The sequence below is a fragment of the Penaeus chinensis genome, chromosome 21, assembly GCF_019202785.1.
Source record: "Penaeus chinensis breed Huanghai No. 1 chromosome 21, ASM1920278v2, whole genome shotgun sequence".
Classification (NCBI taxonomy): domain Eukaryota; kingdom Metazoa; phylum Arthropoda; class Malacostraca; order Decapoda; family Penaeidae; genus Penaeus; species Penaeus chinensis.
Window position 1 is genome coordinate 6592159 of NC_061839.1, and position 17500 is coordinate 6609658.

Genomic DNA, 17500 nt, shown 5'->3' on the forward strand with positions numbered 1-17500 from the left:
TATATAGTGTTTAATAACTTCATTCACAAATCATTATGTTATTCCCCTCCCATGCCTTTGGAGGACATTTCAGGCTTGGCTAGAAGATTAAACCATATTTTCTAACTATTCAGCCTAATTTGTGATTGGCTCACCTCTCTAAATTGAACTCAAATTATCCCAGTATTGCATATCTCAGAGTTCTTATACAACGGAAACATATATACTCATATTTGTGTTTACTATGGAAGGTGTAACCCAGAATCGTTAGGTCTGTAGCTAAGAAAATTTTCTCAAATTTAAACTGTGGCATTGAGATTACACCTATACACTTTCTGAGTGACATCAAACACAACTTTACACATTGGTTTTCCAGGCCATCATCTAGTGTCAGCAAAAGCACCTGTACTTTTAGTACTACTCAGTAAGCAATTTAAAGTTAGTGAGTAGATTGACCACAGTATTATGTCCACTGTGATGTTAGACACATGAGCTTTTGAACATAAATATGCTTTTTGAATTTAAAATTTGGATATTAAGCTGATTGATCCTCTGCTAAGTACTGTTGCACTTTAAGCACCATGGAGCTGCAGTTCAGCAATATCACCAAAATGAAAGCTGTCTACAACTGCAATGTTATGTACAGACTCTCACTAGTTATGTGGGTTCTTGTAATACTTATTTCTTGAGTGCCATATACTCTATGGCATGGTACCCCATATTGTGTGTGGTTTAACCTGCTGTGCTGAATGATAGTAATGTCTTACTATGTTATTTGAAGTCTTATAGAATGCACATAAGCAATTTAGCATTATCCATATTATCCACTCATGCACAAGAATCAACACAAATATTCCTTGTATGTAACACTATTTTACTACGCTTCATTGTCATTTTATCAAATGTTCCTTCCGTTCTGGGTTGCTTTTTACCCACCTCATGGTTATCGTTCCTCAGCCTAATAGCACATTTATGAGCAGATCTGGCCACTCCCTTTTGAGAGATTCTGTATCAATAACCACTTTGATATCTTTTGTATAGTATGTCAGGGTGTTCGATACATGTGAATAATTATGCTGTGTTTTAATGTTTGTATCATTACATTTTGCAGATTGCTGATTTGTATGAGGATTTCCACGTGACTAAACTTCCACTCCTTGAGCACGAAGTTAGAGGCGTCCCTCAGGTTAAAGAGTTTTCAGAAAACCTTGTAAAACCTTACATGGGATAACAACTCACGCTTGGGGATTTGGGGAAGCATTTATAATATCCGGTCTTTTTTCCTTTTTTTTTTATGCTAGGAATGGCATAACAATAGTGAAAGGTCAGTGCAGGACAATATTCAGAAATTTCAGTCTTCTGTATGAAAAGAATTGTTTTGTTCCAGGTTTTACTTCTTCAATATGTTTAATGTTTTGGCAAAGCTATGCAATCAAAAGATGAATGTAATATTGATCAGGTCTACCCTGTGAAATTGAAATGAGAAATAACAACTTCAATATTTTAAATAATGATAGGCAGTGGATTGTGGTAAATAGGATAATAATAAATTTGAGTTTTGTCTCTAGATTAAGCTTAAAGATGTGTATTAGGACTATCCTCTCTGGCTATGGTTATGTATTTTGACCATATCCTTACAAAACTAGCAATACATTACCGCTGAGTTGAATGGAGAGACTCACTATGGCTGCCATGAGTCCCAAAGCTTTCATTACTCTCATTTCCAAAGATTATTTATTTAGTTTACGATAGAGTCTTGATACTTGAATAAAGAGAGAAAAAAAAAATGTGAAGGATTTTTATCTGTGGGATCTCAGGATATCTATGTACTTATGTGTCTTCACTTTTACTTTCATTAAAGCTAAGAGTTGTCTGCAATTGAACATTTGCAGCAAGTACTATCGGGATCTTTTCTTTGCTCCTGGAATGAGTAACTTGATGTCCATGTTAATAACCTCATGGGATCCCTTATAAGAAGTCAAGCAATATCCAAATTTCATCAAAAATTAAATCTTCTTTGTTCATCTGTTTTGTCATGTTACTTTTGCTTTAGCTTTCCGAGTAGTTTTTTTTTTTTCTTCTTGCTCTTAGGCAAGTTCTTTGAATTACAATTTAAAAGCATTGATATTCTGCTTTTGTTTCATATTAGAACATTCACATAATGTTGGACTTAATATGTACATGGAACAATTCATTATTCATGTTCATTGCATTCTGATATTTGGGGATCTTCATGAAACTATCTGCTAGGTTAATCAAACTGTTTATACAACACAGTTGATCTTTTATATAATATATTCAGTATGTTGCAGAAATAAATACCATTGATATAATATGATTTTGATTTAGTACCTTACAGGGCAAAAAACATTCAAGTGACATACATGTATCTGGTGATTTAGAATTGATTTAGTATACAAATATTGTAATTAATCTTAATAGTCACTTATGAATATTAATTTTACCTTAATATCAGCTAAACAAAACAAACCATATAATTTCAAGGGTCAATAAAATATTAAGTATTAATACATATATTTACTAAAAGTGGTAAAATACACTTTCCGTCATTGACAACTGGCCATAAATCACACTCATTCACTGCTATGAACCTGTTACATTGACACTTTCCAAAGACAGCTGTCAGGCATTCATTCAAGAAATAGGCCGTGGGTAACTGGTGTACCTGCGTGTAATGTGTAATATGGAAGAATTCTATAACAGCCGTGACTAAAGAAAATTGTAATTATAATTGATATATTTAACCTTCTTTGAGAAACAATACAGATGAGGTCTAAGAACAATAGCAAAGGATTTATAGAGGTTCAAAACATTCAGATAGTCATTAGAATTAATGAATAGTGTTACTTCATGTGTTTTTCATCTAAAAGGTGTTTTCACAGACAAACTTTTAACAATTTATAATTATTGTTGCTTAATCTCATTCTCTTAATCAGTGAATTCTTGACAGATGAAGAAATTTGAAATATATATATAGTACATCGAATGAGACAGTGTTGTTAAACATTATAAATTGTTTTGGAAATTTAGAACTAGATAATGATTTGAATTTTTTTTTACATATACTATAAATAACTGTTCGAAATAAAAGAAATACTACAGATTTCTGAATAGGAATCAAACTGATAATTTACCAGTAACTGAAATATTTCAAGACCTAATTTATTATTTTTGATAACTATGATTGATTTCTAAACAGAACCACATTAATCTAAACTTGGGAAACACATTAAAAACTGGAGAATAAGCTTATGTTCACCGTACAGGCAAATGTGAATTCTTAACATTAAAATATTACTGTGTGTATAGCCTATATATATATATATTCAAATATATATATATATATATATATATATATATATATATATATATATAATGTGTGTATATATATATATATATATATATATATATATATATATATATATATATATATATATATATATGTGTGTATAGCCTATATATATATATATTCAAATATATATATATATATATATATATATATATATATATATATATATATATATATATATATATATATATATATGTGTGTGTATAGCCTATATATATAATGTATATATATATATATATATATATATATATATATATATATATATATAACTTTTAATGTACAGAACTGTTCAGTAAAGTGGATGTAGAAGAAATTTCAAACTTTTTTTTATAAAATTTTAACATGTCTCTGTCAGCCATTCATTGTACTGGATCTTCTATGCTCCAGCAACAGAACAGGTATCTTAAGAAGCGCAACACAGAATCCAGGACGCTTTTCACTTCCTTTTCTGTCATTTCTTTCTTCTCCTGTTTCATCTTGACCATTGCCTCCAGAGACTTAACAAGACTTTCTTGTTTTTTCTTTGTATCTTCTTCCTTGGCTTTGGCAATGGCTTCTTTCACACTTTTTGAATTTGATTTTGCCAGATCAGCTTCCTTATGAGATGAGGCATCAAAGCTTTCACCACTGGTACTGTCATCTTTCCTCGTCTCATTTTCATAGCCGTGGGTTTTATTTTCCATGTCTTTCATGAGGAGCTCCATGTCTGCATCTTCAGGTGTTGTCCAGTCTTCATTCGTCTCTTGCGCACTACTCTGTTCATCATTCAGGTCAACATCAGCCATATAATCCTTCTTTTCCTTGGCTAACTTGCCTTCCTTTTCTTCATCAGTTTCCATGCTCACAGCTGCTGCTCTGACATTCCTCAAAAGGTCAACCTCCTTTTCTTGAATGAGCCTCTCAAATAATTCATTTGCTAAGATGGTCGTTCTGTCTTCAGTCTCATCTTGTTTTTCAGCCTTTTTGTTTTTGTCCTCTTCCATTACCTCATGTTCTGGCTCTTCCATGATGACACTCCAGATCATGTTCTTGAACATTTCCTTCTCTCTCTCAACTATGAGATCATCACTTCTGCCAGCCATTAATTCATATCTAATATCTTCCTCAGCTTCAGAATTGTCAGATTCACTCAGTTCTTCGTCAGTGTCTTCTTTCATGGAAGATTCTAATTTAGCATCCTTGACAAGTTCCCCCTGTGAAGCTTCAGCCATGTTCAAATATCCTTCCTCAATTTGTTCTTCTACTGCATGATCACTTAATTCATCTTCATCTTCTGCATTTCTATCAATATGATCTTCATGATCTTCCTTCTTTAAATTGTTTGTAAGCAATTCAGTTGGTTCCTCACTGATATTATTTTCTGCTGCTTGGGGAGCCAGTTGTGCCAGTCTCTCTTGTACTTCCCAATTAACAACTTCCTCTGGAACATTGACTTCTGTTTTAAGCTCAGTTTCTTCTTTCTCTTCAAATTCCTTAATCTCTTGGTATTCAGACTCCAGAGAGATGTCAGATTCTGTATTTTGTACTGTTTCATCAGTAGCCGTAGTGTACACTATGCTTTCTTCTATCTCGTCTTCACCTTCCAGCCTGTCTTCTTTCTCATCTACACCCTGTTTGGCAAGACTCTCTACCAGATTAGTATCAGTATTTTCAGCTAGGGAAGTGCCCCAGTCTTTCTTCACTAGATCTTCCATCACCTCAGGCACCATATCCACTCCTAGACTTGGTGTCTTTTCAAGTTCAGAATATTTTAGACTTTCAAAAGCATCTTCCCATTCTTCATCATCCTCCACCGAGTGGTCTTCAATTGTTTCTTGTCCTCCATTTGCTTCCCCTTCAACAATTTCACTGATCCTCTTTATACCTTCTTCATATGCCATATGTTTCAGTTCATTTACATTCTCAGTAAGTACAGTGATTTGTGCCTTTTCCATATTAGTGTTTATCAATGCCTCATCAACCATCTTGTCGCTTGTACCTGCTGCTGTTTTGTCTTCAGAAAGTTTTGCGGTGCTTCTTTCATTACCCACATCACCACCCACGCTTTCAAGTGCATCTTCTATTTCCAGAATTTCGTAAGACATGTCTAGCTTTTCTTGTTCAGTTTCAGCTATTTCATTTTGTGTATCCCAATTATCTTCTGCTACCTGTTTTACATCTTTCACTGCAAAGTCATTTAGTTTCAATTCTCCAATATCTTTATGACATCCTGTTTTCTCTATTTCTTCCAATATTCTTCCTGCTTCCGTCATATCCTCAGATATTTTGTCTGGCACAAGAACTCCACTTTCCACCACTTTGATGAGATTGTCTACCTCTTGCAGGAGCCTTGCTGCTTCATCCATCTCTTCACTGTCTCCCTGAATCACTGAATCTGTTGTCCTATTTTCTGTGTAATTTTTCAAATCTTCCATTTGATTCACAGACTCTTTCACTTCACTAGTCTTTTCCTTTTCTTCAATTGCACTTTCTATCAACTCCATTTTCTCTTCCATCTCTTTCATTTCTTCTTCCATCATTCTGACATCTTCCACCATCAGCTTCACATAATCATCCACCACAGTTGGTCCTTCCCCTTTTAGCAATTTCTTTCTTTCATTTTCTTTCTCCTCAGCTTCTGCAATTTCTTCCTTTATTGATTTTATTTCTTCTTTTTTCCCAGTTCTGTTGATATTAATTCCCAGTTTAAGTACAGTTTTTTCTTTTATAGTCTCTGGTTTCACAACTTCCAGTGCAGTGTATTTTCCTGTTTCTATTTCCTCATTTTTAGGTACAGCTCTAGCTTCTTCCATTACTCGCATTTCCTCCTCATTACCACTCATTAGCCCTGCCTTTTCAACTATTTTATTCCCATCCTCATTTAACAAAGCTTCCTCAACAATATTTGTCTCTCTTTCTATTACTTTGGTCTCATTTTCAATAACTTCTATTTCTTTTTCTATTTCTTTGGTTTCCTCTTCTATGTCTCGGATTTCATCTTCAACCGACTTTAGCTGATTTCCCTCATAGAGTGTTTCAGTCTCAATTGTTTTAGCATTGTCTTCTTCACTTTTAGTTTCATTTTCCAATTCACTGAGCCTCCTGTCTTCTTCTTCTTTCTCTGCTCTTGCTAATTCATCTGCAAGACTGATTTCCTCCCTAGCCTGTGATGAATCATCATCCATTACTTTCCCTTCTTCTTCAATAATTCTTCTTAACTCTTCTATCACTTCATTTGCATCATCTTCCAGCTGCATATCATTCTCTTTCTCTAAGTGACTGACCTGATTGTTTCCTTGGGTTTCTTCTTCGATCATTTCAGTTTTCATCGCTGACTACATTGTTTTCCATTGTTTTCTGTATAAGACCATTACTAATTTCATTGTTGTTGTTGTAACCTTCATCTGATTCTGTGTCCTTTTCATTATTATTGCTTTCTGTTCCATCCTTAGGGGCTAGATTATCCGTTGTCACTTCTACAGCTATGATCTCCGGTTCATTTTCAACAGAGGTATTATTCAGCAAACTTTCTGACATATCATTTTCAGCCTCTGTATGGCTTACTTCTCTCTTGTCCAGAATTGTTTTCACAAAAGAGGTTGCTCCAGATTCTTCAAATTCGTAATTTTCTGCTCCTGCAAAACTTGTTTTTTCTTGTTCCTGAGCTTGGTTAACTTCTGGCTCTTCAGCTGAGCTGATATCGGAGTCCTCCACCACTGGAATTGTTTTAAATCCCTCTCCTTCATCTTGGTTGCATTTTGTTTTTTCAGTCGGACTGCTTTCTATTTCTTGAGCTGAGCTGATATTTAATTCCTTCGTTGGGTTAATTTCTGGTTCCTCAGCTGAGCTAATTTCCGGTTCTTCAGTTGAGCTAATATCTAAGTCCTCATCCGTGCTTCTTTCTAGTTCTTCGACAACAATGCCTTCTGCTTCTTCAAATGTATTTTCTGGTTCTACTGGACTGTTTTCTGTTTTTTCAATTAGAGTATATTCCGTTTTTTCAACTGGACCGTTTCCAGGATCTTTAGCTATACTGCTTCCTGATTCATCAACTAGACTGCTTTCTGATCCTTCCATAGGTCTGCATTCTGGCTTTCCACTTTGCCTACTCTTTGTTTCTTCAGTTGGGCTGTTTCCTAGTCCCTCAACTTGGTGTTCTTCAATTGAACAGCTTTCTATTTCTTCAGCTAGACCACTCTCTGGTTCTTCAGCTGGACTAATTTCTGGTTCTTTATCTGCACAACTTTCCTGTTCTTCATCTTTGTCAACCTTTAATTCAAGCTGGCTACGAACAGGTTGGTCAGTGAGGTTACGTTCTTGTTCTTTTTCTGGACTGATTTCTCTGCTGTTTTCCTCAGATGACATGCTTACTGTGTCTTTGGTTTGATTGCTTTCTAATGCATCTATGCCAGTTTCTGTTTCTTCATTAACACTACTTTCTGGTTCTTCAGTAGTACTGCTCTGCGATTTTCCATATTTCTCACTTGCAGATCCTTCAACTAGGAAATTCTCGGGCTTTGCCTCTGTGATGATTTCTTGTTCTTCAGTAATATAGCTCTCTGGTTCTTCAGCAAAGAAACTCTCTGGTTCTCCTATTCTACTGATTTCCGGCTGTTCAATAGTACTGCTCTCTAGTTCTCCATTCGAGAGCCTTTCTGCTTCTTTTGTGCGCTCTGCCTCTGGGACACTCTCTGGTACACCCACTGTGCCAATTTCTAATTCATCAGTTTTCCTTTCTCCTGTAAACACAGATTCTGATTCTTCCTGTTTTCTCGTTTCTGGTCTTTCGGTTGGGTCGCACTTATATTCATCCTCAATAGTGCTTCCTGGTTCTCCATCCCCTGGTCTTATTTCTGGTTCTTCAATTTTGCTGGCCTTTGGTACTAGGAGGTTTACTGGTTCTTCCTCTGTGTGTACTTCTGTGTCGATAACTAAAGTTGTATCTAATTCTACAACGATTTTGCTTTTCTTTTCTTCAATTTTGCTTATTCTTGGTTTTGCCACTCGACTTTTTTCCACTGCAGTGTTGACTTCTGTCTCTTCAAATTTACGAATTATTTCTTGAACCTTTCCGGTTTCTAGATCTTCAGCCTTGCTTACATCCGAGTCTCCAACATTTTTAGTTGGACCTTGAATTGTGTTGATTTCTGTTTTTTCAACTGCGCCGATTCCTGGTTCTGCAACTGCGCTTATTTCCGATTCTTCAACTGCACTGATTTCTGGTTCTGCAGCAGCGCTGACTTTTGGTTCTGCAGCAGCACTGACTTCTGGTTCTTCAACTGCGCTGATTTCTGGTTCTGCAGCAGCGCTGACTTCTGGTTCTTCAACTGCGCTGATTTCTGGTTCTGCAGCAGCGCTGACTTCTGGTTCTTCAACTGCGCTGATTTCTGGTTCTGTCAACTGCGCTGATTACTGGTTCTGCAGCAGCGCTGATTTCTGGTTCTGCAGCAGCGCTGATTTCTGGTTCTTCAACTGCGCTGATTTCTGGTTCTTCAACTGCGCTGACTTCTGGTTCTGCAGCAGCGCTGATTTCTGGTTCTGTAACTGCGCTGATTTCTGGTTCTTCAACTGCGCTCGTTTCTGGTTCTGCAGCAGCGCTGACTTCTGGTTCTTCAACTGCGCTGATTTCTGGTTCTGCAGCAGCGCTGATTTCTGGTTCTGTAACTGCGCTGATTTCTGGTTCTGCAGCAGCGCTGATTTCTGGTTCTGTAACTGCGCTGCTTTCTGGTTCTGCAGCAGCGCTGATTTCTGGTTCTGTAACTGCGCTGATTTTTGGTTCTGGAGCAGCGCTGATTTCTGGTTCTGTAACTGCGCTGATTTCTGATTCTGCAGCAGCGCTGATTTCTGGTTCTGCAACTGCGCTGATTACTGGTTTTTCAACTGCGCTGATTTCTGGTTCTGCAGCAGCGCTGACTTCCGGTTCTTCAACTGCGCTGATTTCTGGTTCTGCAACTGCGCTGATTACTGGTTTTTCAACTGCGCTGATTTCTGGTTCTGCAGCAGCGCTGATTTCTGGTTCTTCAACTGCGCTGATTTCTGGTTCTGCAACTGCGCTGATTTCTGGTTCTGCAACTGCGCTGATTTCTGGTTCTGCAGCAGCGCTGATTTCTGGTTCTGCAGCAGCGCTGATTTCTGGTTCTTCAACTGCGCTGATTACTGGTTCTGCAACTGCGCTGATTACTGATTCTGCAACTGCGCTGATTACTGGTTCTGCAACTGCGCTGATTACTGGTTCTGCAGCAGCGCTGATTTCTGGTTCTGCAACTGCGCTGATTACTGGTTTTTCAACTGCGCTGATTTCTGGTTCTGCAACTGCGCTGATTTCTGGTTCTGCAACTGCGCTGATTTCTGGTTCTGCAGCAGCGCTGATTTCTGGTTCTGCAGCAGCGCTGATTTCTGGTTCTTCAACTGCGCTGATTTCTGGTTCTTCAACTGCGCTGATTTCTGGTTCTGCAACTGCGCTGATTACTGGTTCTGCAGCAGCGCTGATTTCTGGTTCTTCAACTGCGCTGATTTCTGGTTCTGCAACTGCGCTGATTACTGGTTCTGCAACTGCGCTGATTACTGGTTCTGCAGCAGCGCTGATTTCTGGTTCTGCAGCAGCGCTGATTTCTGGTTCTTCAACTGCGCTGATTTCTGGTTCTGCAACTGCGCTGATTACTGGTTCTGCAACTGCGCTGATTTCTGGTTCTGCAGCAGCGCTGATTTCTGGTTCTGTAACTGCGCTGATTTCTGGTTCTGCAGCAGCGCTGACTTCCGGTTCTTCAACTGCGCTGACTTCTGGTTCTGCAGCAGCGCTGGCTTCCGGTTCTTCAACTGCGCTGACTTCTGGTTCTTCAACTGCGCTGATTTCTGGTTTTGCAGCAGCGCTGGCTTCTGGTTCTGCAGCAGCGCTGATTTCTGGTTCTGTAACTGCACTGATTTCTGGTTCTGCAGCAGCGCTGACTTCTGGTTCTTCAACTGCGCTGATTTCTGGTTCTGTAACTGCGCTGACATCTGGTTCTTCAACTGCGCTGACTTCTGGTTCTTCAACTGCGCTGATTCTGGTTCTTCAACTGCGCTGATTTCTGGTTCTGCAGCAGCGCTGATTTCTGGTTCTGTAACTGCGCTGATTTCTGGTTCTGCAGCAGCGCTGATTTCTGGTTCTGCAGCAGCGCTGATTTCTGGTTCTGTAACTGCGCTGATTTCTGGTTCTGCAGCAGCGCTGATTTCTGGTTCTGCAGCAGCGCTGACTTCTGGTTCTTCAACTGCGCTGATTTCTGGTTCTTCAACTGCGCTGACTTCTGGTTCTGCAACTGCGCTCGTTTCTGGTTCTGCAGCAGCGCTGACTTCTGGTTCTTCAACTGCGCTGATTTCTGGTTCTGCAGCAGCGCTGATTTCTGGTTCTGTAACTGCGCTGATTTCTGGTTCTGTAACTGCGCATGATTTCTGGTTCTGCAGCAGCGCTGATTTCTGGTTCTGTAACTGCGCTGATTTCTGGTTCTGCAGCAGCGCTGACTTCCGGTTCTTCAACTGCGCTGACTTCTGGTTCTGCAGCAGCGCTGGCTTCCGGTTCTTCAACTGCGCTGACTTCTGGTTCTTCAACTGCGCTGATTTCTGGTTTTGCAGCAGCGCTGACTTCCGGTTCTTCAACTGCGCTGACTTCTGGTTCTGCAGCAGCGCTGGCTTCTGGTTCTGCAGCAGCGCTGATTTCTGGTTCTGCAACTGCGCTGATTTCTGGTTCTGCAGCAGCGCTGATTTCCGGTTCTTCAACTGCGCTTGCTTCTGGTTCTTCAACTGCGCTGGTTTCTGCAACGGCGATGATTTTTGGCTCTTCAGGTGAGGGGATCACTGGTCCTTCGGCTGCACGGGTTTCTTGCACTTCAACAGCACTTATTTCTTGTTCTTCAACTGCCCTGATTTCTGGTTTGTCTGATGAATTGGTCACTGGCTCTTTAACTGCGCTCGCATCTAGTACTTTAGCAGCAACTATATTTGTTGGTTCAACTACCCTGATTTCTGGTTCTTCATGTGCACCGATTTTTAGTTCTTCAACTGCTCTAATTTCTGATTGTTCATCTGTGCTGATTTCATGGTTGTCAACTGCTTGAATTTCTGGTTCTTCAACTGATGTGTCTTCTGAACATTCAACGACCTTGATTTCTGATTTTTCAGAAGCTCTCACTTCTGCTTTTTCGACTGAGGTGATTCCTGATTCTGCAGCTTTTTCGACTGAGGTGATTCCTGATTCTGCAGCTGTACTTATTTCTGGAATTTCAACAGCACCTCTCTCTGCCTCTTCATCTGCCTGGATCACTGGTTCTTCAGCATGGCTGGTTTGAGGTTCAGCTGACCTGACTGGCAGTTCTTCAAGTGAGCTAAGTACTAGTCCACCATCTGTCCTAATATCTAGCTCTTCAACTGCACTGATTTCTGGTTCTTCTATTGATGCAATTTCTAGAACTTCAGCCGCCTTGGTTTCTTCAACAGCACTGACTGCTGGTTCTTCTACCACCCTAGTTTCTGGTTCTTCCTCTGAGGTGATGACTGCCTTGCTTTCTGGTTCTTTAACTGCCATAATCTCTGGTACCTCATCCACACTGATTTCCAATTCTTTAGCTGGGCTGATTTCTGGTTCTTCAACTGCTCTGGTTTCTGTCTTTTCAACTGTGCTGAGTTCTGGTTCTTCAGCTTTACTAATTACTGTTTTTTCAATTGAGATGTTTTCTTGTTCTTCTGTGCTTACACTTTGTGGTTCTTGAATTAAGCTGGTTTGTGGGTCTTCAGTTGCACTGACTTTATGTTCTTTACCTGCTCTAATTTCTGGTTCTTCATCTGCTATAATTTCCTGTTTAACTGCACTAATTTCTGTTTTATCAACAGCCCTGATTTCAGGTTCTTCAGCTGATCTTATTTCTGTTCTTTCAGGACTTTCAATTGAGGTTACTCCTATTTGTTGAAGCTGCTTTACTGTGCTGATCTCTGTTTCTTGAATTTTGTTTACTACAGTGTTGATTTCTTTCTCTTTAATAACGTATGAGTCTTCAACTGAAGCACTTTCTGGCTTCGTTCCTTCAGTACCCATTTTTGGATGTTCAGCAGACCCGAGTTCTTGTTCGCTACTACGCCCAATATCTAGTTGTTCATCTATCTCATTATCTTTTTCTTTACTTCCATTAACTTCTTGTTCTTCAAATTTGACTTCTGATTTTTCCTCATTATGTCTGCTAACTTCTAACCCTTTTTTGCTTACTTGTGATTCTATAATTCTGGTGATTTTTGAGCCTTCATCTGTGACTTCTGGTTCTCCAAATGTGTAGACTTCTTGAGCTTTATCTTTACTGATCACTTGCTCTTTAACCGTGCTGACATTTGTCCTTTCTGTTTTGCTCATTATTGGTTCTTTGAATGTTCTGATTTCTACTTCTTCAATTTCTTCAATTATACTAATTGTTTTTCCAACTGAGGTGATTTTCGGTTCTTCAGCTTTAGTGATTATTGATTCTACAATTGTGTTATCTTTTGAGTCTTCAATTTGGGTGTTTACTGATTCTTTAATTGTGTTTATTCCAGCTTCTTTAACTGATCCAATTTCTGTCTCTTCTCCAGTGCTGACATCAGTACCTGTTCCTGTGTAGATGTTTTTGTCATCAAATCTGCTATCTCTTTCTGCTTTCTCAGTTGCATTCATTTCTGGATCTCTTTCTTTGGAAATGTTTAATTCTCCATATTTGCTGATTTCTCGATTTTCCATTATGTTCAATTCTGTTCCTCCGAATTTGCCTGTTTCTGTCTTAGCTATGTTTTCGTGGTCTTGCACGAAACTGCTTCCAGACACAGAGCTTTTTGATTCATCACTCGCTGTAATTTCTGATTCTTGGGTAAAGCTCGTGTTTGCTTCCTGAAACATGTTGCTTTCAGGATCTTCATCCATACTTTCTGGCTCTTCAGCCACACTACTTTCTGGTTCTTCAGCCATGCTACTTTCTGGTTCTTCAGCCACACTACTTTCTGGTTCTTCAGCCATGCTACTTTCTGGTTCTTCAGCCATGCTACTTTCTGGTTCTTCAGCTATGCTACTTTCTGGTTCTTCAGCCATGCTACTTTCTGGTTCTTCAGCTATGCTACTTTCTGGTTCTTCAGCCATGCTACTTTCTGGTTCTTCAGCCATGCTACTTTCTGGTTCTTCAGTTATGCTACTTTCTGGTTCTTCAGCCATGCTACTTTCTGGTTCTTCAGCCATGCTACTTTCTGGTTCTTCAGCCATACTGCTTTCTGGTTCGTCGGCCATGCTGCTCTCTGGTTCGTCGGCCATGCTGCTTTCTGGCTCATCAGCATAGCTTTCTGATTCTTCGATAATGCTGTCATCTTGCCGTCCAATCAATGGGCTTCTTCTGAATTTTTCGTCTGAACTACTCTCATGGTCTTCAGTAAATGTGCTTCCCATCCTTTCTTCAGCTGAAGTGTAATCGGTGCTTCCTGAGCTTTCTGGTTCATCGTCAATCCTGATGAACTGTATTCCTCCAATCCTGACAGTTTGGTGTTCTCTGAATGCAGTTGATTTGACTTTGCTGGGCTTAATGCTATCTAGTTCCTCAGACAAAATGCTCTCTGTCCTATCTTCGGCTGAGACATAGCCTGTGCTCTCTGTACTCTCTGGTTCATCTTCGACTTTGCTGCTATCAGATGTATATTCTTTCACAGTGTTTGATGCCACTCCACTCATGGTGCCGTCTTTCCTGTTCTGAGTGGCGTCGCTATCCGTCATTTCACTTTCACTTTGTGTTTCATTTTTGTAAGCTATGACCTCATCTTTACTCTCCTCTTTTAAAATGCTTTCAGTTTCACTTTCCTCAGTCTTGTCATCAGATTCAAGATTTACTAGAGTCCATCCAGCTTCCTCTGTTGTGCTTTCCCCTTCTTGAGCAGGGGCCGACATATCCGAATCCTCGTTCTTCTCCGCTCCAACTTCTTCTTCCTCCACGACACTGAAGGTCTGGCTCTCGAAGGACCTCCTCCTCTGGACCCACTCCAGGCCCCATTGCCCATTGTTTTCTGCGATATCCTCTGGTTCCTCACTCTCTTCCCTTTGCTCAATAACGATGTCAGTCCACCCTTCGTGGATGATTACCTCTTCGCCAATCACCGATTCTTCTACTTCGTCGTCGTTGTCTTCTTGTTCTTGTATGACTTCGGGTTTCTTGGAATTCGCCGGGTATTCGTCTTCGATCTCTGCTAAGGCATCTTCGTAATCCTCTGTTGTTTCACTTCCTCCTTCCTTCGAGAAAGTAACATGTTCCTCTTCTCTGACTTCGTGCTTATTGATCTCTTTTCTCCACGTCGCTATGTTTTCAGGCCCTTCCTCGTTTAATTCTTCTTCCTTGTCCTCCCCGCTTGTGTGGTTCTTTTCCATCGACTCTGTCATATCTTTCTCATCTGCCTCGTTCGGATCTTCAATTACTTTATCGTTTTCCTTTTCCTCCTCGACTGTAGTATTTTCCAAAGATAAACATGATACTTCCATCTTATTTTCATAAATTGTTGCTACTGCATTCTCTTCCCTGATATCCTCGGTCATTATTTCAGCACTTCCGTCGACTGGTGTCATTCCTCAAGTCTATTTCTTTTAGCCCAATCTGTGGCTGTTGATTCGCCCCTTCTTCTTGTTCTCCTTCAATTCCCTCCTCATCACCCTCGTCTCCCTTCTTTGCACTGGGTTCTATGAAAAGCTTGGTCTCGCTGCATTCAATCGCACCGCCTTTTTCTTCTTCTGTGTTCACGTCGTTCACACGGATCACCAATTCACATCTTCTCGCGCTGAAGATTTTCTCGACAACGTATCGCACTTCTTCCTGTTCGTCTGAACTTCCTACGCTCGTTTCTTTCTCCTCGTCTATCTCTTCCTCTCCCTCTTTGACCACGACATTGCTCTCCTCTTCTGCCTCTTCTTCACCTTCCTGTCCTCCTGTTTGGATCATTCTTCCCATCGGTGCTTCTTCGTTCTTCTGACTTTCATCTGATTTATTTTCCTCTACTTTGACTATAACAGTATTGTTTTCTGAGGATTTGCTCTCTTCCTCTTTCTCTTCATCAGGGATTCTTTCATGAGTCGCCTCGTCACATTCTTTGTCCGCCTTTTCCAACTCCTCCTTTTCATTCTTCTCTTCGTCCAGATTTGCCACTTCCATATATTCTTCAACTACTTCATCCTCCGTCTTTATTTCATTATATTTTCCTTTCCTCTGCTCTTCGTCTTCTTTCTCCTCCTTCTTTTCGTCTACTTTAGGCTCTGTTTCCTTCTGATCCTCCAGTCCTCTCTCTCCTTTCTCTTCTGTTTTTCCATTTTTCACCAATATTTCATCATCAACTTTCTCTTTGTTTTCGTTACTTGTTTCTTTCTCTGTTTTTGTTTCAAGTGGTTCCCTTTTTCCATCTTCATTCGCAATTTCGCTAGTTTCTCCATTCCTGTTTTCTTCCTTATCATGGTGGTTGCTCGATATATCAGCCTCCTTGTCCTCTGTTGTTTCCTTCGGGAATGCAATGACTGACTCGTAAAATTCATCCTCTGATACTCCTCTATATTGAGCATTTATTACTGGTTTATTGATTTGTTCTCTTTCCACATCATCTGTTTCTTCTTTAGGTTTCTTTGCAATGTTTTCATCCAAATTATCTCCTTCACTCTGGGTCGTTTCTTCCGATTCTTTGTAAATTTTCTCGCTACTGTCACTGCTTTCTTTTGCAGATTCTCTTTCTATTATATCTCTTTCCTTTTCCTTTTCTTCCTCATCTACATCTACAGCATCAACATTCGTTCTTTCTCCTTGTTCTTCTCCAGCTACTCCTTCCTCAGACTCGCTCTCTTTCTCTTCGTTCGTCATCTCTTTCGCACTGTCGCTGTCATCAATTTTCATCATTCCGCTTTCATTTTCTGCGGATTCTTCACTTCCTTCGTTCGGCTTATTCATCACACTTTCCCACTGGCTTTGCTTTTCTCCTCCGCTCGCTGTGTCTCCTCCTCCTTTCGTTTTCTCGTCCTCGCCTTTTCCTGTGTTTCCCTCTTTCTTGCCGCGTTTCGTTTTCTTTGCTGTCTTTGTTCCGTTCTTCCACATTTTCCCCAGACTCTTTCGTCTCACACTGGCCGTGTCCGTGACGGTTGGTGTACCCTCGTTGTCGTCTTTGGTTTGTGTCTGGAAAGCGCGAGGGAAAGGAGTGGGTGTAAATCGTGAGAAGATTGATTAGTAATGTGGCATGCGATTTATAGTTACGAAATTTTATTACTGTCATTGGTTTTATAATATCTCTAAATACTATTCAAGCTCAACTAATGATGGAGAAAGATTGCTAACATTAATTGTCTTATTATTCCCTGGTCAGTATACACATATCAAGCAACTAACGCAGACATTTGTTAATTGAAGGTTTACCTGATCTCTCAAGCGAGTCTTGAAGCCTACACCTCAATAGAGGTATTTAATTTGGTTTCGTTGAAATAGCTGTTTGACGAACAGTAATTTTAATTTCTTAATTCCTGTCCAGACATTTTACAATTTATCTGACAATTAATCATACAGCAATCATTACTTGCATTTGGCAAATCATGGGAAAACAAATGAGTCTTGCCATCCTACATACCCCGACGTAAAGCAGTGAACCATACAAATAATAAATTCTCACATTTTCCAACAAGTCATGCAATCAGTCCACCCTCTCACCCAAACACTTACCTCGTAGGCGTCCGCCGCGTCGGGCGCGCCCTTGCGTTTGGGCCAGCTGCCAGACGGCGTTGGGAAGCTCCAGTTGGCCAGCCTCTCCCCCACCTTCGGGATCTGCGGGGAGGTGGCCCAGCTAGCCGCGACCGGTCCGAGCTTGACGTTCGAATTCGGGTTCTTCTTGCCGGAAGAGTTGGTGGTTCGCGAGGCGGCCAGCTCGGGAGGCACAGGTGGCTGGGAAAGACACGGGCAGTACTGCAATGAAGTCGCGGGGTGAGAATCCGTCGCGGTGGCTTTGGGCGACACGTGGGGCGCCGCGGGGATAGTGTAGGGCGTGCGTGGTTGGGTGTGGGGCGTGAGGGCCGCCTGTCCCTTTTTGAATTCCGAGAGAGTTTGAGTGGAAGGGATTTACGTTTGTTGGTATAAGTAAATACTAAATACAATTTCTAGTATTCATATTTTATATAATGATGATTGTTTG

The 17500-nt window shown here is 40.2% G+C and overlaps 6 protein-coding genes across 6 annotated transcripts in view; 1 reads left to right on the top strand and 5 right to left on the bottom strand.

The window, feature by feature from the left end:
* LOC125036613 (ATPase ASNA1 homolog) overlaps positions 1–2312 on the top strand; it is an 11163-nt gene extending 8851 nt beyond the window's left edge. The window contains exon 7 of the mRNA XM_047629358.1: positions 1091–2312. Within this exon, the coding sequence (XP_047485314.1) occupies positions 1091–1210 (120 nt within the window). The 3' untranslated portion in view covers positions 1211–2312. The remainder of the gene's footprint in view (positions 1–1090) is intronic.
* Positions 1810–6141, bottom strand: LOC125036381 (interaptin-like). Its single transcript, XM_047628972.1, has 4 exons — positions 3718–6141; positions 2539–2665; positions 2138–2225; positions 1810–1900 (listed from the first exon to the last, which is right to left on the bottom strand). Exons 1-4 carry the CDS (start codon positions 6139–6141, stop codon positions 1810–1812), a joined length of 2730 nt encoding a protein of 909 aa, XP_047484928.1.
* A 505-nt stretch (positions 6142–6646) lies between these two features.
* On the bottom strand, positions 6647–8445 carry LOC125036382 (retinitis pigmentosa 1-like 1 protein). The gene is made up of 2 exons (XM_047628973.1): positions 8429–8445; positions 6647–8318 (listed from the first exon to the last, which is right to left on the bottom strand). Exons 1-2 carry the CDS (start codon positions 8443–8445, stop codon positions 6647–6649), a joined length of 1689 nt encoding a protein of 562 aa, XP_047484929.1.
* Positions 7549–10379, bottom strand: LOC125036383 (retinitis pigmentosa 1-like 1 protein; the record flags this gene model as incomplete). Its single annotated transcript, XM_047628975.1, has 1 exon — positions 7549–10379. A coding segment is annotated over one exon (1680 nt), but the record flags the coding sequence as incomplete, so codon positions are not given.
* Positions 10380–10535: 156 nt separating this feature from the next.
* On the bottom strand, positions 10536–15064 carry LOC125036697 (uncharacterized protein YFR016C-like). The gene has a single exon (XM_047629517.1). It carries the CDS (start codon positions 14913–14915, stop codon positions 10668–10670), a length of 4248 nt encoding a protein of 1415 aa, XP_047485473.1. The 5' UTR covers positions 14916–15064; the 3' UTR covers positions 10536–10667.
* Positions 15027–17500, bottom strand: part of LOC125036384 (cilia- and flagella-associated protein 251-like) — a 3388-nt gene continuing 914 nt past the window's right edge. Inside the window, exons 2-5 of the mRNA XM_047628976.1 lie at positions 17035–17391; positions 15751–16497; positions 15181–15522; positions 15027–15077 (exon numbers count right to left, since the gene is read on the bottom strand). Coding sequence (XP_047484932.1) covers positions 15027–15077; positions 15181–15522; positions 15751–16497; positions 17035–17391 — 1497 coding nt within the window. The remainder of the gene's footprint in view (positions 15078–15180; positions 15523–15750; positions 16498–17034; positions 17392–17500) is intronic.